Source organism: Oncorhynchus clarkii, chromosome 4 (genome assembly GCF_045791955.1).
Source record: "Oncorhynchus clarkii lewisi isolate Uvic-CL-2024 chromosome 4, UVic_Ocla_1.0, whole genome shotgun sequence".
Lineage (NCBI taxonomy): Eukaryota > Metazoa > Chordata > Actinopteri > Salmoniformes > Salmonidae > Oncorhynchus > Oncorhynchus clarkii.
In genome coordinates this window covers 67,262,497-67,288,698 of record NC_092150.1, presented here as the reverse complement: position 1 = coordinate 67,288,698, position 26,202 = coordinate 67,262,497, and the positions used below count along the sequence as shown (strand labels likewise).

The 26,202-nt window shown below is 44.8% G+C and overlaps 2 protein-coding genes across 16 annotated transcripts in view; one reads left to right on the top strand and one right to left on the bottom strand.

Annotated features, from left to right (window-relative positions):
* The first annotated feature begins 1,072 nt into the window (after positions 1-1,072).
* Positions 1,073-23,381, top strand: LOC139407149 (uncharacterized). Of its 13 annotated transcripts, none has more exons than XR_011634070.1 (14): positions 11,858-12,024; positions 17,445-17,547; positions 17,792-17,851; positions 17,944-18,010; positions 19,034-19,228; positions 19,373-19,575; positions 19,759-19,827; positions 20,048-20,114; positions 20,186-20,313; positions 20,462-20,531; positions 20,632-20,841; positions 21,228-21,463; positions 21,597-22,127; positions 22,325-23,100. XR_011634070.1 is itself a non-coding variant. In XM_071150633.1 (12 exons), the coding sequence occupies exons 3-12, from the start codon at positions 17,843-17,845 to the stop codon at positions 21,332-21,334; spliced, it is 1,125 nt and encodes a 374-aa protein (XP_071006734.1). In that variant the 5' UTR covers positions 1,073-1,333; positions 17,445-17,547; positions 17,786-17,842; the 3' UTR covers positions 21,335-23,100. The 13 variants fall into 13 exon arrangements, 7 of the variants coding, with proteins under 7 accessions (XP_071006734.1, XP_071006737.1, XP_071006739.1 ...); XR_011634068.1 differs by having other exon boundaries at positions 17,787-17,851; XR_011634069.1 differs by lacking the exon at positions 11,858-12,024 and adding an exon at positions 1,073-1,333 and having other exon boundaries at positions 17,786-17,851; positions 21,228-22,127; positions 22,325-23,069.
* Positions 23,091-26,202, bottom strand: part of LOC139407147 (atypical kinase COQ8A, mitochondrial-like) — a 40,588-nt gene continuing 37,476 nt past the window's right edge. For all 3 annotated transcript variants that reach the window (XM_071150629.1, XM_071150630.1, XM_071150631.1), the window contains exon 15: positions 23,091-26,168. In XM_071150629.1, the coding sequence (XP_071006730.1) occupies positions 25,875-26,168 (294 nt within the window). In that variant the 3' untranslated portion in view covers positions 23,091-25,874. The remainder of the gene's footprint in view (positions 26,169-26,202) is intronic.

The following is a 26,202-nucleotide window of genomic DNA, read 5'->3' as shown; positions in this document are numbered from 1 at the left end:
TCAACAACCACTGTTGCTGTTTTCTCCCCTCAATAGCATGTATAATTGGAAATTAATATTTGTCATGTTATAAACTAGAAATCAAATGTTTTTGTTGCTCTAAAAAGATATCTAATTCTTTTCAAATAAGAAATGTGTGCTTAAAATACAATTTATACATTGATAATGACTGAGATGGTTATACCTGTGATAAAACAAAACAATATATTCAATATTATTATAAACAGGGTAGTTTAGCTCCTGGATGGTGATTGGCTGAAAGCTGTGGTATATGAGACATTTTTTGCTGTGTTCACGTGCTGGACACAGAGATGACTGGTGATGAACTGGAGATGCCGAAGCCCACTGATGCCAAGGCAGTACAGAACGAACAAAACAATATATTCAATATTATAAACCGGGTAGTTTGGCTCCAAGATGTTGCTTGCCTCAAACCTTTTTGCAGCGTTCACGTGCTGGTCGGAACTCGGAAATGTACGACATGCTAACTGGTTGAATGCGACACGTGTAAAGACAATATATCACGGCTAAGGGCTGTATCCAGACACTTCACATTTTCAACAGTTCACATTTTCACATTTCCAGACATTTTCAAAAGTTATATGCAAAAACAAAACTATTTATTTATAGTAATATGTTTACGAGCATGATAGCTGTACTTTTAGTTGATAGGTTACACAGCTCGTTGGCCATTAGCCAATCAGCGTTTCTAAACTAGTTCAAAGCACGTGAATGCATCACCGGTAAATTCCCCCCTCCATCTTGGTTATGAAGGCAGCATCAGCTGTGGTGTATTGGCCACATACCACACCCCCCCAGCCCTTATTGTTTAAATAATACACTGAACTTGCCTTAGACATGCCTTAAACATTACTTTATCTAATATACGAGCCAATGAACTCACAAATGCATGTATATTATTTTTGTTAAACCAATTAATACTTGCATTGTGTCAAGCTATTTGACCTTTACTTTGTCAGAAAATGGTGTATTGTTGTGACAATAATGACCTGCTGTGCAAGAAACCAATAAAAACGAATAAATAAAGGAGGCTATTTATTTTGTCAGAGCCATAGAGACGCTTGGCTGATTGTGAGTTGAACGTTATCCCTCACCAACCAACGGGCTGGGCTGTTATAGCCTGACACTTTCACTTTCTGATTACTAGAAATCAGGAGGACGTTTCAAGAGTGAAAATACCGACACAGAAGTGTTTACATAAATTAAGATTATATTAATTTTGATCTGGTATTTGACGAACCTCTCGTCCAAAAGTGATTGTGACTAGTTTGTTTATTATCTGTGTTGGTTGACGTCGTGACAGTATTATGCGGTAAGTAGACTACGAATTGGTCATCTTAATTTGTGTATATTTTTCTAGTTTGGGCAGCGGATAGTGCATGGGCGCTAGATCTGCACTATCGTCTGTCTAGGCTTGATATGCATTTTGTCAAGGTGTGTCAGGCAGGATAAAGAAAGTGCATGTTGTGGAGGATATTATATATATATATATATATAGAGAGAGAGATGCTCTGACAGAGAGGAACTGGCCTGCATCATTACAGCTCACTCAGTGCCAGAAATGGTTTTTGCAACTAAAACAGAATAATAAAAGACAATAATGCCAGTTTGATACAGGTGCAACATGTAGTGAGTAGGAGAGTGAAATAGAATATCACCAAATACCCCACTACAGGGAAGTAACACACAACTGAAGCTGTACTCAGGAGAGCTAATTTGATAAATGGGGTGAAATAACACAGACTGTGTCATTAAGGGGGTTAAGCACAAGCTAGTCTTTGAAGTTGTGGAGTTGGATCAAAACCCACTACTCTGGTTGTACGTGTGAGCACGTAGGACTCGTAACTCACAATTCCAGCCGAGCTAAACAAAGTGAAGCAGTGCCCCAAAGAGCTGCTGAGCGAATATCATGACGTGTTCAATGGTCTATTGGAGTCTGTGCTTGGAGATGTCCTCTTCCAGTCTGGTCTCATAGACTAGACATAACATCGTAAATGTACATCTTGGAGACTCAAATTAGTAATGTTATGTTTGGTATGGTTACATAAAACAGATGGCTACTTAGGGTGGTTTGTCGGGGTCGAACGTATAAGGCGAACGTCTAGCAACTCAAAGGTTGCGATTTGGAATCTCATCACGGACAACTGTAGCTAATTAGCAGCTTTTCATCTACTTACTACTTTTTAGCTACTCTGCAACTCATTAGCATGTTAGCTAACCCTTCTTCTAACCCTGATTCCGGAAATGTTGAGCCGAATAAATGCAAGACACATTGGCGGGGAGGCACGCTATAGACAGGCAAGGGACAAACTTTTCTGGTCGAACATGAGAGAGGAATCAAGGACATGTATCCAACTGCTCAGCCTGTAATGAATATGCACGAGCACAGCAAAACGAATCAATGATTTCACATAACATCCCAGAGTGCCCATGGCAAACAGTGAGCATGGACCTTTTTACGTATATAGGAAAGGACTTCCTGATTATGGTTGATCATTACGCAGATTACTGGGAGGTGTAGCCACTGCCTGACGTGTCAGCTGACATGGTCGTCACATTCTGCAAAGTGGGGAGGAGGGGGGGCTATGAGGCAGAGCCAGCTGCCAAGAGAGTGAAAGACCTATGCAAGAGGGCAAAGCTAGACAGTATGGATGTATGGGCAGCAACACTGCAGTGGTGCAACACGCCACGGAGGGGATGGACAGTAGACACGCACAGCGTCTGATGTCGCGCAGACTCAAGTCATTGCTGCCGGTGGCACCCAACCTGCTGAAGACCTCTTAGGTTTTGGTTGTCTCCAGTGTGGGTAAAATCACTGGAAGCAGTATTTGAGGTGTCACTACAGATGCGGGTTCGATCCCAGGCTGTGTCACAACCGGCCGTGACCGGGAGTCCCATAGGGTGGCGCACAATTGGCCCAGCGTCGTTCAGGTTAGGAGAGGGTTTGGCCGGGGTGGCTTTACTTGGCACATTGTGCTCTAGCGACTCCTTGTGGTGGGCAGGGCACCTGCAGGCTGACTCGGTTGTCTGTTGAATGGTGCTTCCTCCCACACATTGGTGCAGCTGGCTTCCGGGTTAAGCGGGCGGGTGTTAAGAAGCGCGGTTTGGCGGGTCATGTTACTCGACCTTCACCTCCCGAACCTGTTGGGGAGTTGCAGCAATGAGATCTCATATCACACAATGGGGGTCAAAAAATATAGAGATATTTTCGGATCTCTGTGTTTCATAATTTTCCTTCAATTCGCAAGAGGGTGAATATATCTCACCAGAGAAAGCATCAGAGCGAGCGAAACAAAAATGTGCTAATCAGCGTTGAGCTAAACTGAGTGAGTTCAACTGTGAATGGTCCTGCCGAAAAAATCTAAGTCTAAAGGGAAGCCAGCTTGGATTTGGCGTCTCTCCTATCAAATCGCTTTGAGAGCATACTTCAATAACAGGAACAACTTGAATTGTTGCATCTCATTGTGTTGTTGTCCACCGGTGGCTAGCTAGCTAAAATTGGCTCTTTCCTGTATCGACATAATTTAAAAGGCCACTCTGCAAGGAAGAAGCCACTGCTCCAAAACCGTCATAACAAAGCCAGACTACGGTTCGCAACTGCACATCGGGACAAAGATCGTACTATTTGGAAAAATGTCCTCTGGTCTGATGAAACAAAAATAGAACTGTTTGGTCATAACGACCATCTTTATGTTTGGAGGAAAAAGCAGGAGGCTTGCAAGCCGAAAAACACCATCCCAACTGTGAACCACGGGGGTGGCAGCATCATCTTGTGGGGATCTTTGCTGCAGGAGGGACTGGTGCACTTCACAAAGTAGATGGTATCATGAGGTAGGAAAGTGGTGATCCTAACTGACCTAAAACAGGGAATTGTTACTAGGATTAAATGTCAGGAATTGTGAAAAATGTAGTTTAAATGTATTTGGCTAAGGTGTATGTAAACTTCCGACTTCAACTGTATATGAGAATGCCATTCATTGACTTCAGCTCAGTATTCAACACCATAGTGCCCTCAAAGCTCATCACTAAGCTGAGGACCCTGGGACTAAACACTTCCCTCTGCAACTTGATCCTGGACTTCCTGACGGGCCAACAATCTGGTTCTTGGTCACCTCCCTGACCAAGGCCCTTCTCCACTAATTACTCAGTTTGACCGGACGGCCAGCTCCAGGAAGAGTCTTGGTGGTTCCAAACTTCTTCCATTTAAGAATGATGGAGGCCACTGTGTTCTTGGGGACCTTCAATGCTGCAGACATGTTTTGGTCCCCTTCCCCATATCTGTGCCTCGACACAATCCTGTCTTGGAGCTCTACGGACAATTCCTTTGACCTCATGGCTTGGTTTTTGCGTGGACATGCATGATCCCCATTGTTCCTGTGGCAGTGCCCTTCCCCGTTCATGCATTAAATAGTCGACCATTAGGGTCAGAGTTGATTAGGGAGGCCACCGCTCCTCTGGGCATGGTGACGCAGGGGGGTCACAAGGAGAGAATTAGTCTCTTTCTTATTGACTCTCCTGCATTTCCCATTGTGCTAGGCCTACCCTGGTTAGCTTGTCATGACCCCACTGTTTCTTGGCAACAGAGGGCTCTCACGGGGTGGTCGCGAGAGTGCACAGGGAGGTGTTTAGGGGTTTCCGTTGGTGCTACTACGGTGGAAAGTCCAGACCAGGTCTCCACCGTGCGCATTCCCCCTGAATATGCCGATTTGGCTCTTCTCCAAAAAGAAGGCGACTCAATTACCACCCCATCGACGGGGCGTTTGTGCGATAAATCTCCTGGTAGACGCTGCACTTCCCAGGAGTCACGTGTATCCCCTCTCACAGGCGGAGACGGAGGCTATGGAAACATATGTCTCCGAATCTCTGCGTCGGGTACATTCGGGCCTCCACTTCACCCGCCTCCTCAAGTTTATTTTTTGTGAAGAAGAAGGAGCGCGGTCTGCGCCCGTGTATTGACCATCGAGGTCTGAACCAGATCACTGTGAGGTATAGTTACCCGCTACCGCTCATAGCCGCAGCAATTGAGTCAATGCACGGGGTGCGCTTCTTCACTTAAATAGATCTCAGGAGCGCTTACAACCTGGTGCGTATCCGGGAGGGAGACGAGTGGAAGATGGCTTTCAGTACCACCTCAGGGCACTATGAGTACCTCGTCATGCCGTACGGGTTGATGAATGCTCCATCAGTCTTCCAAGCCTTTGTAGACAAGATTTTCAGGGAACTGCACGGGCAGGGTGTAGTGGTGTATATTGATGACATTCTGATATACTTGAGCATGTGTCCCTGTTGCGCAGGGTGCTTGGTCGTCTGTTGGAGCATGACCTGGACGTCAAGGCTGAGAAATGCCTGTTCTTCCAACAGTCCGTCTGCTTCCTAGGGTACCGCATTTCTTCCTCAGGGGTGGAGATGTAGAGTGACCGCATTTCAGCCGTGTGTAATTGTCCGACTCCCACCACTGTAAAGGATGTGCAGCGGTTCTTAGGGTTTTCCAACTACTACCGGGGTTTTGGTAAGGTCAGAGGTGATGATGGAGTGTGATGGAGTGTGACCGCATTAAGGCTGTGCGTAATTGGCGGTGAAGCGGTTTTTGGGTGAAGCGGTTATTGGGGTTTGCCAATTACTACTGGAGATTTATCCAGGGTTTTGGCCAGGTAGCACTCCCATTACCTCACTGCTGAAGGGGGGACCGGTACATTTGCAGTGGTCGGCTGAGGCGAACAGGGCTTTTGGTCACCTGAGTGCTCTGTTTACCTCGGCTCCCGTGCCGGCTCATTTGGATCCCTCTTTGGAGTTCATAGTGAAGGTGGACGCGTCCGAGGCTGGGATAGGAGCTGTGCTCTCTCAGCGCTCGGGTAAGCCACCGAAGCTCCGCCCCTGTGCCTTCTTCCCGAAGAAGCTCAGCCCGGCGGAGCGAAACTATGACGTGGGGGACCGGGAGCTGTTGGCTGTCGTCAAGGCCATGAAGGCGTGGAGACATTGGCTTGAGGGGGCTAAACACCCTTTTCTCATCTGGACTGACCACCTCAATCTGGAGTACATCGGGGCAGCGAGGAGACTGAACCCTCGCCAGGCCAGGTGGGCCATGTTTTTCATCCGTTTTGTGTTCACCCTTCCTACAGACCAAGCTCCCAGAACGTGAAGGCAGACGCATTGTCCCGGCTGTATGACACAGAGGAGCGGCCCATGGATTCCACTCCCCGCCTCCTGCCTGGTGGTTCCGGTTGTGTGGGAGTTGGACGCAGACATTGAGCAAGCGTTACGTGCAGAGCCCACTCCCGTCCAGTGTCCCGCTGGGCGTCTGTACGTCCCGTCTGCTGTTCGTGACCGGTTGATCTATTGGGCCCACACGTCACCCTCCTCTGGTCATCCAGGCATCGGTTGGACGGTGCGCTGTCTGACTGGGAAGTACTGGTGGTCCACTTTGGCTAAGGACGTGTGGGTTTATGTTTCCTCCTGCTCAGTGTGCGCCCAGTGTAAGGCTCCTAGGCACCTGCCCAGAGGTAAGCTACACCCCTTACCTGTTCCACAACAGCCATGGTCACACCTGTCAATCGATTTCCTGACCGATCTTCCCCCATCACAGGGAAACACTACAATCCTGGTTGTTGTGGATCGTTTTTCTAAGTACTGCCGTCTCCTTCCTCTGCCCGGTCTCCCTACGGCCCTAGAGACTGCGGAAGCCTTGTTTACGCACGTCTTCCGGCACTATGGGGTGCCTGATGATATAGTGTCCAGGCAATAGGACCTCAGAAACCTACCCACATCCTGGTTAACTCTCTCCACCTGCCCATTACTCTCGGGGTGAAAACCCGAGGTAAGTCTGATCGAGACCCCCAGACGTTCCATGAACGCCCTCCAGACCCTCGAAGTGAACTGGGGGCCCCGATCAGAGACGATGTCCTCTGGCACCCCGTAGTACAGGAAGACGTGGGAGAATATAGCCTCCGCAGTCTGTAGGGCTGTAGGGAGACCGGGCAACGGGAGGAAACGGCAGGACTTAGAGAACCGATCAGCAATAACCAAAACCGTAGTGTTCCCCTGAGATGGGGGGAGATCGGTCAAAAAATCTACTGATAGGTGAGACCATGGCCATTGTGGAACGGGGAGGGGTTGTAACTTCCCTCTAGGAAGGTGCCGAGGAGCCTTACTCTGGGCGCACACCGAACAGGAAGAGACATAAACCCTAACGTCCCTAGCCAAGGTGGGCCACCAATACTTCTCCCGGAGGCCCCACACTGTCCTCACCACCCCAGGGTGACCCGAGGAGGGTAGGGTGTGAGCCCACCGAATCAGTTGGTCCCGAACACCAAGCGGCACGTACTTCCGCCCAGCCGAACACTGAGGAGGCATAGGCTCTGCCCGTAACGCCCGCTCGATGTTTGAGTCCACCTCCCATACCACTGGTGCCATCAGCCTCGAGGCGGGAAGGATGGGAGTAGACTCGGTGGACCGATCCTCTGTGTCATAAAGGTGGGACAGTGCGTCAGCCTTTACGTTCTGGGAGCCTGGTCTATACGACAGAGTAAACCGGAATCGGGTGAAGAACATGGCCCACCTTGCCTAACGTGGATTCAGTCTCCTAGCTGCCCGAATATACTCCAGATTCTGGTGGTCGGTTCAGATGAGAAAGGGGTGCTTAGCCCCCTCAAGCCAGTGTCTCCACACCTTCAGAGCCCTGACCACTGCTAACAACTCCCGGTCTCCCACATCATAGTTACGCTCCCCTGGACTGAGTTTCCTCGAAAAGAAAGCGCAGGGTCGGAGTTTTGGTGGCATACCCGAGCGCTGTGATAGCACGGCACCCACCCCAGCCTCGGACGCGTCCACCTCCACTATGAATGCTAGAGAGGGGTCCGGGTGCGCCAACACGGGTGCATCCGTAAACAGCGCCTTCAACCTATTGAAAGCTCTGTCCGCCTCTGCTGACCAACGCAAACGCACCGGGCCCCCCTTCAGCAGTGAGGTAATGGGAGTGCTACCTGGCCAAAACCCTGGATAAATCTCCAGTAGTAATTGGCAAACCCCAATAACCGCTTCACCCAAAAACCGCTTCACCGCCAATTACGCACAGCCTTAATGCGGTCACACTCCATCACCACCTCTGAGGTGGAAATGCGATAACCCAGGAAGGAGACGGTTCATTTGGAGAACACACACTTCTCAGCCTTGACGTATAGGTCATGCTCCAGCAGTCTCCCGAGCACCTTGCGTACCAGAGACACATGCGCGGCGCGGGTGGCGGAATAGATCAGAATATCATCTATATAAACAACCACGGCCTGCCTGTGCAGGTCCCTGAGAATCTCGTCTACAAAGGATTGAAAGACGTCTGGAAAATTCTTTAACCCATACGGCACGATGAGGTACTCATAGTGGCCCGATGTGGTACTAAATGCGGTTTTCCACTCGTCTACATCCCGAATACGCACCAGACTATACGCGCTCCTGAGATCCAGTTTTGTGAAGAACTGTGCTCCGTGAAATGATTCCACCGCCATAGCGATGAGAGGTAGTGGGTAACTAAACCCCACTGTGATGGCATTTAGACCTCTATAATCAATGCACGGACGCAGACCTCCCTCCTTTTTCTTCACAAAAAATAAACTCAAGGAGACGGGTGAGATGGGGGGCTGAATGTACCCCTGTCCCAGAGACTCCGTGACATATGTCTCCATAGCCAACGTCTCCTCCTGGGACAATGGGTACACGTGGCTCTTGGGAAGCGCAGCGTTTACCTGGAGATCTATCGCACAATCCCCTCCCGGTCGATTAGGTGGTAATTTAGTCACTTTCTTTTTACTGAAAGCGATTGCCAAATCGGCATATTCGGGGGGGATGCGCACCGTGGAACCCTGGTCTGGACTCTCCACCGATGTGGCACTGATGGAAACTCCCAGACACCTTCCAGAACACTCCTCTGACCACCCCTGGAGAACCCCCTGTCTCCACGAAATATTAGGATTGTGACTAGCCAGCCAGGGAATCCCCAGAACCACTGGAAACGCAGGCGAATCCATGATGAAGAGACTTATCCGCTCCCTATGATTCCCCTGCGTCAGCATGTCAGTGGAACCGTGGCCTCCCTGACCAACCCTGACCCTAATGGCCGGCTATCTAGGGAGTGCACGGGGAAGAGAGAATCTATCGACACGAGCGGAACACCCAGCTTGATCCATAAAGTTCCCAGCTGCACCTGAATTAACTAGCGCCCTATGCTGGGAAGAGGGGAGAAAATCAAAGAAAAAAATCAAGACAAACATGTGACCAACAGGGGGTTCTGGGTGAGTTTGGTGCTTACTCACCTGGGGTGACCGAGAAGCGTTCCGCCGGCCATCTCGACTCCCAGACGGCCCCCCCCAGCACCGATCGGCCGTGTGTCCTCTCCGACCCCAGCTGGTGCAGGGGGAGCCTCCTCCTCTGGTACCCCTCGGCACGGCCCCTCCCAACTCCATTGGAATGGGAGCGGGGGCGCTGGGTGGTGGAACGCACAGGACCCTCTCCGAACGCCCGCGGGCAGCCAGCAGATTGTCCAGCCGGATAGACATGTCAATAAGTTCATCTAGGGAGAGAGCAGTGTCCCGACACACTAGCTCCCTGCGGACGTCCTCCCGGAGACTACACCGGCAGTGGTCTATAAGGGCCCTGTCGTTTCACCCAGACCCAGCAGCCAACGTCCGGAACTCCAAGGCGTAATCCTGGGCGCTCCTCTTCTTCCTCTCCTCTTCTCTTCTGCCTAAGGTGGAACAGTCACTCTCCCGCCGCTCGGCCCTCTGGAGGGTGGTCAAACACGGCACGAAAGCAGCGGGTGAATTCCGGGTGGTGCTCCTTCGCTGAGTCTGCTTTTGCCCACTCCAGAGCACGATCCGTCAGGCAGGAGACGAGGACACTCACCCTCTCCACTCCCGAGGGAGTGGGTCTCACGGTCACCAGGTACAGTTCTAGTTGGAGTAAGAACCCCTGACACCCCGCATCCGCTCCATCATAATCCCTCAGGAGCGCAAGACGGAGAGCGCTGGAGCCGGGGGATGGGGAGAGAGGAGAAGGGGAATCCTGAGCTGGGGAAACCGAAGGTGGAGAGAGGATACCACTCCTCTCCCATCGGTCCATTCTCTCCATCATCTGGTCCATGGCGGATCCGATGGAGGACGGTGGTGTGGTGGAGGACACGTTCCTCCATCGATAGGAGGGGGTTGGCAGCTGCTCCTGCTTACTCCATTCTTAATGGTGCGGGATTCTGTAATGCCCGGGGTGTAGTGGGGGAAAAAGTCAGACGCAGGAGACAGAGAGTTCAGAGTAGCGCTACTTCTTTATTCACCACAGTTGAAAATGACGCCACTCAAAACAAATGCCCCAAAGCACAGGGGAACTAAACAGTCCCAAAAATAATTCACATACACGAACAACCGTGACTTACAGGCGTGTACACGAGTACACATAAAACAATCCCGCACACCCAGCAGGCGGGGCCGGCTGGATAATAAAGCCCAACTAATTATCCTAACTAAAAACAGGTGTAACTAATGAACAGACAAGGAGGGAGGAGGGGGAAGAAAAGATCAGTGGCAGCTAGTAGGCCGGTGAAAACGACCGCTGATCGCCACCCGAACAGGAAGGGGAGCCACCTTCGGTAGGAGTCGTGACAGTATGTTAATCTCTTCTCAGGAGACAAGCTGTTGTGACATTTTCCTCAACAACCACTGTTGCTGTTTTCTCCCCTCAATAGCATGTATAATTAGAAATTAATATTTGTCATGTTATAAACTAGAAATCAAATGTTTTTGTTGCTCTAAAAAGATATCTAATTCTTTTCAAATAAGAAATGTGTGCTTAAAATACAATTTATACATTGATAATGACTGAGATGGTTATACCTGTGATAAAACAAAACAATATATTCAATATTATTATAAACCGGGTAGTTTAGCTCCTGGATGGTGATTGGCTGAAAGCTGTGGTATATGAGACATTTTTGCTGTGTTCACGTGCTGGACACAGAGATGACTGGGGATGAACTGGAGATGCCAAAGCCCACTGATGCCAAGGCAGTACAGAACGAACAAAACAATATATTCAATATTATAAACCGGGTAGTTTGGCTCCAAGATGTTGATTGCGTCAAACATTTTTGCAGCGTTCACGTGCTGGTCGGAACTCGGAAATGTACGACATGCTAACTGGTTGAATGCGACACGTGTAAAGACAATATATCACGGCTAAGGGCTGTATCCAGACACTTCACATTTTCACATTTCCAGACATTTTCAAAAGTTATATGCAAAAACAAAACTGTTTATTTATAGTAATATGTTTACGAGCATGATAGCTGTACTTTTAGTTGATAGGTTACACAGCTCGTTGGCCATTAGCCAATCAGCGTTTCTAAACTAGTTCAAAGCACGTGAATGCATCACCGGTAAATTCCCCCCTCCATCTTGGTTATGAAGGCAGCATCAGCTGTGGTGTATTGGCCACATACCACACCCCCCCAGCCCTTATTGTTTAAATAATATACTGAACATGCCTTAGACATGCCTTAAACATTACTTTATCTAATATACGAGCCAATGAACTCACAAATTCATGTAGATTATTTTTGTTAAACCAATTAATACTTGCATTGTGTCAAGCTATTTGACCTTTACTTTGTCAGAAATTGGTGTATTGTTGTGACAATAATGACCTGCTGTGCAAGAAACCAATAAAAACGAATAAATAAAGGAGGCTATTTATTTTGTCAGAGCCATAGAGACGCTTGGCTGATTGTGAGTTGAACGTTATCCCTCACCAACCAACGGGCTGGGCTGTTATAGCCTGACACTTTCACTTTCTGATTACTAGAAATCAGGAGGATGTTTCAAGAGTGAAAATACCGACACAGAAGTGTTTACATAAATTAAGATTATATTACTTTTGATCTGGTATTTGACGAACCTCTCGTCCAAAAGTGATTGTGACTAGTTTGTTTATTATCTGTGTTGGTTGACGTCGTGACAGTATTATGCGGTAAGTAGACTACGAATTGGTCATCTTAATTTGTGTATATTTTTCTAGTTTGGGCAGCGGATAGTGCATGGGCGCTAGATCTGCACTATCGTCTATCTAGGCTTGATATGCATTTTGTCAAGGTGTGTCAGGCAGGATAAAGTAAGTGCATGTTGTGGAGGATATTATATACAGTGCCTTGCGAAAGTATTCGGCCCCCTTGAACTTTGCGACCTTTTGCCACATTTCAGGCTTCAAACATAATTTTTTTTGTGAAGAATCAACAACAAGTGGGACACAATCATGAAGTGGAACAACATTTATTGGATATTTCAAACTTTTTTAACAAATCAAAAACTGAAAAATTGGGCGTGCAAAATTATGCAGCCCCTTTACTTTCAGTGCAGCAAACTCTCTCCAGAAGTTCAGTGAGGATCTCTGAATGATCCAATGTTGACCTAAACGACTAATGATGATAAATACAATCCACCTGTGTGTAATCAAGTATCCGTATAAATGCACCTGCACTGTGATAGTCTCAGAGGTCCGTTAAAAGCGCAGAGAGCATCATGAAGAAAAAGGAACACACCAGGCAGGTCCGAGATACTGTTGTGAAGAAATGTAAAGCCGGATTTGGATACAAAAAGATTTCCCAAGCTTTAAACATCCCAAGGAGCACTGTGCAAGCAATAATATTGAAATGGAAGGAGTATCAGACCACTGCAAATCTACCAAGACCTGGCCGTCCCTCTAAACTTTCAGCTCATACAAGGAGAAGAATGATCAGAGATGCAGCCAAGAGGCCCATGATCACTCTGGATGAACTGCAGAGATCTACAGCTGAGGTGGGAGACTCTGTCCATAGGACAACAATCAGTCGTATATTGCACAAATCTGGCCTTTATGGAAGAGTGGCAAGAAGAAAGCCATTTCTTAAAGATATCCATAAAAATTGTCGTTTAAAGTTTGCCACAAGCCACCTGGGAGACACACCAAACATGTGGAAGAAGGTGCTCTGGTCAGATGAAACCAAAATTGAACTTTTTGGCAACAATGCAAAACGTTATGTTTGGCGTAAAAGCAACACAGCTGAACACACCATCCCCACTGTCAAACATGGTGGTGGCAGCATCATGGTTTGGGCCTGCTTTTCTTCAGCAGGGACAGGGAAGATGGTTAAAATTGATGGGAAGATGGATGGAGCCAAATACAGGACCATTCTGGAAGAAAACCTGATGGAGTCTGCAAAAGACCTGAGACTGGGACGGAGATTTGTTTTCCAACAAGACAATGATCCAAAACATAAAGCAAAATCTACAATGGAATGGTTCAAAAATAAACATATCCAGGTGTTAGAATGGCCAAGTCAAAGTCCAGACCTGAATCCAATCGAGAATCTGTGGAAAGAACTGAAAACTGCTGTTCACAAATGCTCTCCATCCAACCTCACTGAGCTCGAGCTGTTGCAAGGAGGAATGGGAAAAAATGTCAGTCTCTCGATGTGCAAAACTGATAGAGACATACCCCAAGCGACTTACAGCTGTAATCGCAGCAAAAGGTGGCGCTACAAAGTATTAACTTAAGGGGGCTGAATAATTTTGCACGCCCAATTTTTCAGTTTTTGATTTGTTAAAAAAGTTTGAAATATCCAATAAATGTCGTTCCACTCATGATTGTGTCCCACTTGTTGTTGATTCTTCACAAAAAAATACAGTTTTATATCTTTATGTTTGAAGCCTGAAATGTGGCAAAAGGTCGCAAAGTTCAAGGGGGCCGAATACTTTCACAAGGCACTGTGTGTATATATATATATATATATATATAGAGAGAGAGAGAGAGAGGGATGCTCTGACAGAGAGGAACTGGCCTGCATCATTACAGCTCACTCAGTGCCAGAAATGGTTTTTGCAACTAAAACAGAATAATAAAAGACAATAATGCCAGTTTGATACAGGTGCAACATGTAGTGAGTAGGAGAGTGAAATAGAATATCACCAAATACCCCACTACAGGCAAGTAACACACAACTGAAGCTGTACTCAGGAGAGCTAATTTGATAAATGGGGTGAAATAACACAGACTGTGTCATTAAGGGGGTTAAGCACAAGCTAGTCTTTGAAGTTGTGGAGTTGGATCAAAACCCACTACTCTCTGGTTTTACGTGTGAGCACTTAGGACTCGTAACTCACAATTCCAGCCGAGCTAAACAAAGTGGAGCAGTGCCCCAAAGAGCTGCTGAGCGAATATCATGACGTGTTCAATGGTCTATTGGAGTCTGTGCTTGGAGATGTCCTTTTCCAGTCTGGTCTCATAGACTAGACATAACATCGTAAATGTACATCTTGGAGACTCAAATTAGTAATGTTACATTTGGTATGGTTACATAAAACAGATGGCTACTTAGGGTGGTTTGTCGGGGTCAAACGTATAAGGCGAACGTCTAGCAACTCAAAGGTTGCGATTTGGAATCTCATCACGGACAACTGTAGCTAATTAGCAGCTTTTCATCTACTTACTACTTTTTAGCTACTCTGCAACTCATTAGCATGTTAGCTAACCCTTCTTCTAACCCTGATTCCGGAAATGTTGAGCCGAATAAATGCAAGACACATTGGCGGGGAGGCACGCTATAGACAGGCAAGGGACACACTTTTCTGGTCGAACATGAGAGAGGAATCAAGGACATGTATCCAACTGCTCAGCCTGTAATGAATATGCACGAGCACAGCAAAACAAATCAATAATTTCACATAACATCCCAGAGTGCCCATGGCAAACAGTGAGCATGGACCTTTTTACGTATATAGGAAAGGACTTCCTGATTATGGTTGATCATTACGCAGATTACTGGGAGGTGGAGCCACTGCCAGACGTGTCAGCTGACATGGTCGTCACATTCTGCAAAGTGGGGCGGAGGGGGGCTATGAGGCAGAGCCAGCTGCCAAGAGAGTGAAAGACCTACGCAAGAGGGCAAAGCTAGACAGTATGGATGTATGGTCAGCTATACTGCAGTGGTGCAACACGCCACGGAGGGGATGGACAGTAGACACGCACAGCGTCTGATGTCGCGCAGACTCAAGTCATTGCTGCCGGTGGCACCCAACCTGCTGAAGACCTCTTAGGTTCTGGTTGTCACCAGTGTGGGTAAAATCACTGGGAAACAGTATTTGAGGCGTCACTACAGATGCGGGTTCGATCCCAGGCTGTGTCACAACCGGCCGTGACCGGGAGTCCCATAGGGTGGCGCACAATTGGCCCAGCGTCGTTCAGGTTAGTGGAGGGTTTGGCCGGGGTGGCTTTACTTGGCTCATTGTGCTCTAGCGACTCCTTGTGGTGGGCCGGTCACCTGCAGGCTGACTTCAATTGTCTGTTGAATGGTGCTTCCTCCCACACATTGGTGCAGCTGGCTTCTGGGTTAAGCGGGCGGGTGTTAAGAAGCGCGGTTTGGCGGGTCATGTTTCGGAGGACGCATTACTCGACCTTCACCTCCCGAACCTGTTGGGGAGTTGCAGTAATGAGACACTAAATGGGGGTAAACATATATATAGATATTTTTCGGATCTCTGTTTTTCATAATTTCCTTCAATTTTTTTAATTTTAAATTTCACCTTTATTTAACCAGGTAGGCAAGTTGAGAACAAGTTCTCATTTACAATTGCGACCTGGCCAAGATAAAGCAAAGCAGTTCGACACATACAACGACACAGAGTTACACATGGAGTAAAACAAAATAACAGTCAATAATACAGTATAAACAAGCCTATATACGATGTGAGCAAATGAGGTGAGATAAGGGAGGTAAAGGCAAAAAAAGGCCATGGTGGCAAAGTAAATACAATATAGCAAGTTAAACACTGGAATGGTAGATTTGCAGTGGAAGAATGTGCAAAGTAGAAATAAAAAGAATGGGGTGTAAAGGAGCAAAATAAATAAATAAATTAATTAAATACAGTAGGGAAAGAGGTAGTTGTTTGGGCTAAATTATAGGTGGGCTATGTACAGGTGCAGTAATCTGCGAGCTGCTCTGACAGTTGGTGCTTAAAGCTAGTTAGGGAGATAAGTGTTTCCAGTTTCAGAGATTTTTGTAGTTTGTTCCAGTCATTGGCAGCAGAGAACTGGAAGGAGAGGCGGCCAAAGAAAGAATTGGTTTTGGGGGTGACTAGAGAGATATACCTGCTGGAGCGTGTGCTACAGGTGGGAGATGCTATGGTGACCAGCGAGCTGAGATAAGGGGGGACTTTACCTAGCAGGGTCTTGTAGATTCGCAAGAGGGTGAATATATCTCACCAGAGAAAGTATCAGAGAGCGCAAAACAAAAATGTGCTAATCAGCGTTGAGCTAAACTGAGTGAGTTCAACTGTGATTGGTCCTGGCGAAAAAATCTAAGTCTAAAGGGAAGCCAGCTTGGATTTGGCGTCTCTCCTATCAAATCGCTTTGAGAGCATACGTCATTAACAGGAACAACTTGAATTGTTGCATCTCATTGTGTTGTTGTCCATCGGTGGCTAGCTAGCTAAAATTGGCTCTTTCCTAAATTAGCCATGGATGGATATAGGAATTTGGACGTGTGGTTTTACTTAATTCTCCGTACTGGCCAATGATTTTAAGAGCGATTCTGATCCAAACATTTCTCTACAAGTTGGGTGAGTCAGCATGCGTTTCTACTTTCACAAAGGCGCATGCACACACGCAAACAAAAATCAGAACCATGGACAGCCACATCATATTTAGCTTATGTTTATTGGACTTAATCGTTTTGGGTATCATTCAGTTGTCACTATTAGACTAAGCAGAGGTGATTTGACGATGTTGAAGTTGAGTTGAAATGGTGCTGGAATAGTGGAGGCATCTCCTGTTTTCTTTGTGACTTGTGGTAACTCTCTGTGGTTTTAAATCAACAGTTGTTTATTGGTCTGAAAATGTTAGAAACATTGACTTCCTTAACCATGCTGTAGGTCATGTAGGTCTGTAGGTCTGTTACATGCAATATGCGTCATGGATTTCCCCAGTCAGAGGTTGCTGTTTTGTGATAAAACCAAGGTTTTGTTAATGTATTCTGCCACTGTGTCTTCTTATTGTCTCGGCCTTTAGGCCTATATATCACACTCGCAAGGCATATAAATTAACAGCAAACAACGCAATTATCACAGCACATACAGTGTAGGATGTAATATGGCTTTTCTGGTGAGGGGGGTGGCTTGGCTTCCCCAGTGAACTTATCCACACACCGCTACTGTTAATTCATATGCCTTGCGACCGTGATACCTGGTGTGCATCTGCGTAGTGGTTGTCTGTCACGACCAACCAAAAGCACTATTTTATACTGGTATTTAACTTTTGTTTCTGCCTTCTCGTCGTTAAAGCTAGTATAGGAGGGAAATGATGCCACAATCTATGTCATTAAGTGTTTCAGTAACAGGCAATCCTTTGTGTCTCTGCAGTGTCAGTATTTGACGTCCCACTCAGCCAACACTCATCTAAACAGTGACTGTTTCTCCGTGGGTCTTACCTGGCAGCGTAATAAAGGTTGATAAACAGCAGCAGGTGAGATTATATTTCTCATTTTTGCATCCACTCATGACTCTTACCTTGCCCTAATCAGTGAATTTGTTATTTGATTGCCCAGGCTTATTGAATTATGAAAAATGTTGATAAATGTACCTTTTTACAGCAAGGAACAGCAAGGAAAATGTATTCTCTGGGCACAATGTATTTTCTATCTGAAAGTGTTGTGACGTTGTATCAGAATAGGCCTACCGTCCTGAATCTGTTATCTTTTCAGGATCAGAGCAGAGGACAGCAAATCCTGTTTCCCTACAGCAGCATCAGTGTGACAAGTATGAGTCAGGTAACTACAATGAAATGATACAGTTAGCAGCTGTGTAAGCCTGTGAACAATGTTTTGTACTAATAAATAGTTTATAATTCTCTTCCTCCTAGGCAAGGACAATGAGTTTTGAAAAGCCAAACAGGAGCCTCTCACCAGATGCAGCATGTGCCCTTACAAGTAAGCAAAGATTTACATGATCTGGGTCCCAATTAACTTGTGGTAACCACCGGTTGTAGGATATCAAAGAGTCTGAGAGCAGTAGGCTATTGCAATAATCTTATATTTATTTAACACATCTACATTTCAAGGGAAGGGGAACAATGGGCATCTTGGCAAAAAGGAAGTGTCTGAAAAGGTTAGGTCGACTAGCTATCAGTTTTCAATGGTCGTGGTGCTGTCCATGGTGCTAAATGTTTGTGCGCCGGTATAGAGAGCAATCGTAATGGCGTCTTTTTGTAGGCATTAACTCCGCCATCGTTCGTTGGACAAAGCTTATTGGGAAATAAATAGAGTTTTTGTAGGCATTTTGAATAAAAGCTGAAATAAGGTCTGTGGTAAACACAGACCAGGAGATCTTCTACATTCATACAAAATATCTCCTAAGCCTGTGTTAACCTCAGACTTTGTTTACGGCGTTTATCCCAAAACCCTATTCTTTCCCCATTAATTTACCTGTTAGGAATGGCTGAACGAACCAGAGATAACTCATTTCAGTATTTTAGGACTTCAAGCGGGCGAGCTCTATATTCCTGTAGTTTGCGCTGTTGTGGTGCTGAACATTTGTGCATCAGTAGAATAGTGTCCCCAATTGGTCAATTTCACCGCAATATCACCAGGAATTAACAAAGAGTTCCGCTATCTCCAACTTTTTGCATCGCTCTGTTCGCCAAACTTATCTATCCGTGCTCATTTTGGCGAGATCCACTTTCCTTTCATTGAAAATGAATGGGCTCCGTCATGTTGTCAGTGCACGTCCATGTTAGTGGACATTGCCTGTAAGGGCACAATAAGGGATTCAAACAGGCTAGTTAGATGTCTTTATTGTAGCTGCGACTTCTACAGTACAATTTAAGTTTGCCTACAACACTGCCATTTATGGACCAGGCTAGCTGTAAGACACTTTTGAATATGCTAATGTAGTAACTGAGGTGTCACAGTTGCTTAACCCTATACTTAAATCACATGTTTATTATTCTATAGAGTGGAGGACGGAGACATTCTTCACCATTGTGACTGGGAATACTCTGCGGTCTCATGAGGAAATCAATCGCTGTCTCACTGCAAAAGGTTTAACTGAGGTGACGTCACTAGAGGAGAGTGATGTCATCCTGGCTTTCTGTCCCATTGTCTCTCGTGCTGGAACTGATGTTGAAGCAGCACTGCAGAAGATTCCAGGTAATCTTGGCACCCAGAACCAAGTGTACTGTAACAATCAGTCACCAGAGACTATTTCCAGGCGATCAATAATTCATAAAGGAACTTCTCAAAAAGTGACATCTAATTCCAAAAGCTCTTATCTGTCCCTCATTCTCTTGACAGCTGGTAAACCTGTCATCCTGGTAGTGCTGCATCACACCTTCGATCCAGAGTACACTGTATCAAACAGTAGCAGACTAGTGACCAGCGGTGATGTAATACTCACAGTGGACTGTCTCTTCCATGAGAACCAGGGACTACTGGAGTGTCCTCGCAATGAAGACGCAATTAGAAAGATTCTGGGCAGGCCAGAAATACAGCCAAAGGTAGTTCACCTTCATTCAATATGATAATTTAGATAAAGAGGAACATTGTGTCCCCAATTAATACAAATGGGAAAAAGTGAGCTTGAGTTGAGATTAGTAACGTCTAGGGAAATAACACGTAGTTGTAATACTCCTCATGCACACTGACCTGTATGTGTACTGTGTATTTTAACTCTGGTGCAGAATGATGAGGGCTGGGAACTAATCGAAAAAGAAGAAGCCAGTGATGCCCCTGAGCAGGAAAACCTAGTGGTATGTCGTCTCATTTCAGACTTTGCCACTTGGTCAAAATACGAATGACAGGTCAGAGCAGAGGGAGGTGGTCAGAGCAGAGGGGATCAAATCCTGTTTCCTTACAGCAGCATCAGTGTGACAATACAAATATGTTTCAGGTAACTACAATTAAATGATAGTTAGCAGCTGTATAAGCCTGTGAACAGTAATAAATAGCCTATCAATCTCTTCCTCTTAGGCAAGGACAATGAGTTTGGAAGAGCAAATCAGGGGCCTCTCACCAGTTGCAGCATCTGCCCTTGCAAGTAAGTTATCTCCCTGAGCTTTATGCAGTTGTTGTTAACTGTCCTCCTAATAACATCATATTTGTTTTCAGGAGCTGGAATTAAAAAGGACATTGATATTCAAGAGTTAACAAGAGATGATCTGAAGGAACTTCTGCCAGGCCTTGAGCATTTCAAACTTAGGAAGAAGATCAGTGAACTTCTAACCCAATCTAAACAGGTTGGTATAGTCCCAAAAGCTTCTATGGTTACTGTACCACTTTGTGGGATCATTCAGTATAGTTAATAGAATGAAGGTTTTTGATTCATTGTACATTTCCATTGTATGTACTAATCCCCCCATGTTTTCTGTTATTTTTGTTTCTTAGGACACAGCTAAACCTATCGATTTCATTCTTAACGAGTTTAGGGAGTTCCTTCCAGCTGTTGTCATGAAGAGTAAGTCCCTTTTCAAGGACTTTCAGCATAGCTGTCACCCAATACATTTGTGGTGTCTCTTTGGTTGTAATTGTATGCACTGGTCACTTTCTCCTTACAGATGCACTTGTTCCTGGGGGAGTGTTACATGGCTACATCCCTATTCTTAAAGATTTGAAGAAGCAGCTGGCCAAAGCCCTGCACTTCATTCAGGAACACGTTGAACTGCTTGAGAGCTACAATAAAGAAGAGCCCATGGAGGCTGAGGGCAATGCTGTGTCCCCATCAGCTGACTCTGCTATAGCAGGAAACCAGCTATCCAATGTTGCAGGTAAATGACATAACTGCTGTCTGTGTTGGTTGCAGAACAGTGGGTCTCATCCCTCATGAATCAAAAGACATAGATAATGTTATACAAAATGTTGAGAAATTAAACATTCAAGACATTCACTATTGGGACTTTAATGGAGCCCGAACAGTCTTTTCTTAGCCTAAAATTACTCTGTTAACAGCCAAAATGTACATTATTTCCAGTACATAAGCAATCTGTTGAAGGCGCTTTACCTTAAACATGGCATGTTTTTCTTCAAACATAAGAATTGTATAATGTTAAACCCTTTTACAGCTGGCAAAGCCAACCACAATGACTTGTACAGACTCACAACAATGTGCTGCAAAAACACTGGACTTGAATTCATAGTACTTTGTTGTCCTCAGCCTTAGGTGCTGTAGAGGTCCACACCAAACGACCAAGAACAGATCTGCCCACCAGTGGTAAAACTTCAAGGAACCCCCACCTCATACTTCAGGAGCAGCTGGAATAACATATGCTTCTCCAAGTACCACTGGTAGTGTGCAGTTCAGGTCGCGAGGCAAACTGGAGACCTCAAAATCATGCTCTCCGTACACTTCAGGAGCAGCTGATATTGAGCCATCTGCAACATCCTACAAAGGCCATTATCAAAGCCTAAACACTGTTCAATATAATTCATTTATAAGTCAAAAAATGATGTATCAATCACAGATAGCCCCTTTACGGAATTGGAAACAATGTGATGAGAATTTGATTTCAATTGCTACTTTCAGATAGGTCCTCATCAGTACCTGGTAACATCCAGGCCCCAAAAGAAAAATAAGGAAAATAACCTGGAAGTTGGAATTTTTTCAGCAGATATGTAACAAAACATTTGCCGGTTGAGATTCTTGAGATATGCTTTGTACTAATCGAAAACAATTTGTTCATGCATTTCCTGTCAGTCAATCTAATTGGCATAAATCCCTCCTTACCTCTCCACTCTGATAGCTGATGTGTGATGAGCTTTCTAGTGTGAAATGTCTGCAATGGAAATCCACCACTTTGCTTTTGTTTGCAACATCTTGGGGATATACTGTATGTAGTGTTGTCATTTAAATATGTTTTGTTTCAAGAAGTTAAAGTCTATTCCCAAGTGTGTGGAAAAACCCTGAACGCTCACCTTGCACTCATGAAACAAGTGGAGGATCTGGGACTTAAACGAAAGGAGACCAGTGTAGAGGACTGCCAAGTCATAATGGTCTTCTGTCCTGTTACATCTCGTGTGGGAACTGACATTGAGGCTGCCATGAGCCAAGTTCCAGGTAGGAAAGCCTTTTGGGATTACACCATGAAAGCAAAAGATTTCTAGACCGAATACAATTGTCAATACTACTTCTATCATGGGATTTCATTTTACTCAACAGGATGTGTTGGTCCATGTTGTAGAACAACCTTTTGTCTAATGATTTTTTGGGTGGAAGTACTTTTCTAAAGCTTGCATCATTTTGTCACTCAACAGGTAACACAGATGCCATTCTAGTGGTGATGCACCATACTTTTGATCGCTACTTTGTCACAGACCAGAGATCTGCATCTCACTACAACAACGTAGTAGAGAAAGTTAATGTTCTCTTCCATGACTCTGTGGGACTTCTGCATTGTAAAACAAATGATATTGCAGTGACTCTCATACATAAGGCCTTACTGAAATACAACAGCAGTCCTTAGACATTAAGCGCCCCATTGTGGCAACACAAAGTGTTTGAAGTCTGTAACAAGATTACAACGCCACCAACATTATTTAAAAACCTACATTTCGACAACTTCCACCCAGGGCGTTGGTGACTCATTCTAGTTTAGAAGAAAGCTTATCACAATCTGTGTAGTGAGCCAAATTAAATATTATCTTGATTCTCAATAAGTACAAAACTAGACTTCTCTCTGTAGAACCTCTGTTGTGAGGGAATCTTTGAAGATAAGATCCCTCATATGTATTTGTGAATTTCAGCTTGTTCTACTTTTAGTATTAGAAGCACTTATAGTTTGTTTCCTACTGTTACATTATGCCTCAATCATGAGAATGTGTTTATGAATGTTTAATCTTATTCTATGAGAATAAATCAAGTACAAGTGTTGCATAAAATATTGAATAACTTAATGATATAAGATTTTTTCTCAACTCTTCTGATATCAATAGACTTACTCATTTGTGTTGAGGAATTTCTGTCTCTGCAGATAGACTAATAATCTATTCCAAAGCTAAAATAAAGAGTGCACACGCAACATTGATTGGAACAAGTCTCAAATATTTAATATTTATCACAACACTAAGAACGTAATTGATTATAAAAAATTCTGCTGATATCAATATAAAAGATGCATAGCGGCATTCATTTCTAAACATCCTTCAAGCAATACTTTTGCATTTATAGTCACACAAAGTGATTTAGAATCACTTTTCTCTTGCCTTAAGTCTTTCCATCACAAAGTAAAGACAGGCTTTATTGACAAAACAGCAGTTTTGTCAACTGATGTAAAACCTGCTGTTAATAAAGGACACCATGATCAAAATGTCATAAGCCCACCAGGCCACAAGAACAACACTTTAGTGTCAAAACAGTCCATGTTGGTGCTACAGGCCCATGGTAAAGTAGATGAGAATGCATGTTCTTATTTCCAATGGAAGTAAGGCCATGTCCCATGATCCATCCAGTAACCGTGTCATGACACAGTGCAGATCATTGATAAATATATTATGATATTTCATGTTTCACAAATGTAATGTGTTTATAGGGACAGGCTTTACAGGAGATTGTCCTCAAATCTTCTCCCTCAACAGGAATTGGTCTGCAACCTGTTAACGTGTGCAATATGCTTAAGTGTGAGAAAACATCCTTTTACACTTTGGTATGAATCACATGAGCATTTGTCCTCATAGGACACTAGAACTACTGCCACATGCTGGAAAATATAGGCCATTAACAGTATATCACTGTTCTTTAATATATTTAACTCCTGTCTCATCACCACCACTGGTTTTATGCCCATTAGACAGTATCATATCCCTATGTCACAAGAAACCAACTGTCTTGAATTCACAATAGCTTTACAATTCTCTGACACACACATGGCATTTATCCCAGTTAACTCAACCTAGACAATCAACCATGTGATAAGTCTTGTGAATGTTAACTGGAAAGCCATGGTTAATATACTCCAAATAACACAAAAATATATACAGTACCAGTCAAAAGTTTGGACACACCTACTCATTCAAGGGTTTTTACTATTTTCTACATAGTTTTTTCAGTAATCACTATTACTCTACAAAACAGAATCATATAGTAACCAAAAAAACAAATACAAATATATTTTATTTTTGCACACTTTTGGCATTCTCTCAACTAGCTTAATGAGGTAGTCACCTGGAATGCATTTCAATTAAACAGGCATGTTTTGTTAAAAGTTAAATTGTGGAATTTTATTGTGACAAGGTATACAGAAGATGGTCTTCTACCAAATATGGCTAAGTCAAATAAGCAAATAGAATCAACAGTCCATTATAACTTTAAGAAATGAAGGTCAGTCAATCCGGAAAAATTCAAGAACTTTGAAAGTTTCTTCAAGTGCAGTCGCAAAAACCGTCAAGCGCTATGATGAAACTGACTCTAATGAGGACTGCCACAGGAAAGGAAGACCCAGAGTTACCTCCACTGCAGAGGATAAGTTTATTAGAGTTAACTGCATCTCAGATTGCATTCCAAATAAATGCTTCAGAATTCAAGTAACAGACATCTCAACATCAACTGTTCAGAAGTGACTGTCAATCAGGCCATCATAGTCAAATTGCTGCAAAGAAATCATTACTAAAAGGACACCAATAATAAGAAGAGACTTGCTTGGGACAAGAAACACGAGCAATGAACATTAGACTGTTGGAAATCTGTCCTTTGGTCTGATGAGTCCAAATTTGAGAGTATTGGTTCCAACCACCGTGTCTTTGTGAGACGCAGAGTAAGTGAACGGATGATCGCCGCATGTGTAGTTCCCACTGTGAAGCATGGAGGAGGAGTTGTGACGGTGTGGGGGTGCGGTGTGGGGGAGACACTGATTAATTTAGAATTCAAGGCACACTTAACCAAGATGGCTACCGTAGCATTCTGCAGCGATATGCCATCCCATCTGATTTGCGCTTAGTGGGAGTATCTTTTGTTTTTTAACAGGACAATGACTCAAAACACTGTGTAAGGGCTATTTGACCAAGAAGGAGAGTGATGGAGTGCTGCATCATATGACCTGGATTCCACAATCCCCCGACCTCAATCAAATTGAGATAGTTTGGGATGAGTCGGACCGCTGAGTGAAGGAAAAGCAGCCAACAAGTGCTAAGCATATGTTGGAACTCCTTTTTTTTAACATTTTTTATTTTACTAGGCAAGTCAGTTAAGAACAAATTCTTATTTTCAATGACGGCCTAGGAACAGTGGGTTAACTGCTTGTTCAGGGGCAGAACGACAGATTTTTACCTTGTCAGCTTGGGGATTTTAACTTGCAACCTTTCAGTTACTAGTCCAAGCTCTAACCACTAGGCTACCCTGCCGCCCAATCCTTCAAGACTGTTGGAAAACAATTCCAGGTGAAGCTGGTTGAATGCCAAGAGTGTGCAAAGCTGTCATCAAGGCAAAGGGTGGCTACTTTGAAGAATCTAAAACATAAAATATTTTTATATATATATATATATATATATATATATATATATATATTTTGTTTCTACATGATTCCATATGTATTATTTCCTAGTTTTGATGTCTTCACTATTTTTCTACAATGTAGAAAATAGTAAAAATAAAGATAAACCCTTGAATGAGTAGGTGTTCTAAAACTTTGGACCGGTAATGAATATACAGACATACTCTGGTTCGGGGGAGAGACGGGCAAAAAAGTGCCATTCATATACATTAAATTAACAGCAGAGAAAGTCTGGCTAGGGTCAACATCCCTCCCCTTATAGTCCACACCCTCTGTAACCCTGATGCTGTAGCCCTGCTATTGGCCCTCTGCGGTGTCCGTCACTGGCTTGGTCGGTTGAGGCGGCCCCTCCAGTAGTTGTTATAGGCCTCCTGGAACATGTTCTTGCAGCCGAGCTTGGCGTCGAGGCGGGAGCAGATGAGGAAGGAGCCGCCCATCTTGCGGTGGAGAGAGTAGGTCTCCTCGGGAGGCGGGGTGAGGCGCTGCTTCAGCATCACGGGGATCAGGTTGTGGATGCGCTCCGTGGTGCTCTGGGCTCCGAAGTTAAAAGGCTCCATAGAGGCAAAGGCCTCGCCCAGAATCATCACCGCGTCCACATGGGCGTTCACCATGGACTGAGGGAGGGGACGGACAGAACATACTCAGAGA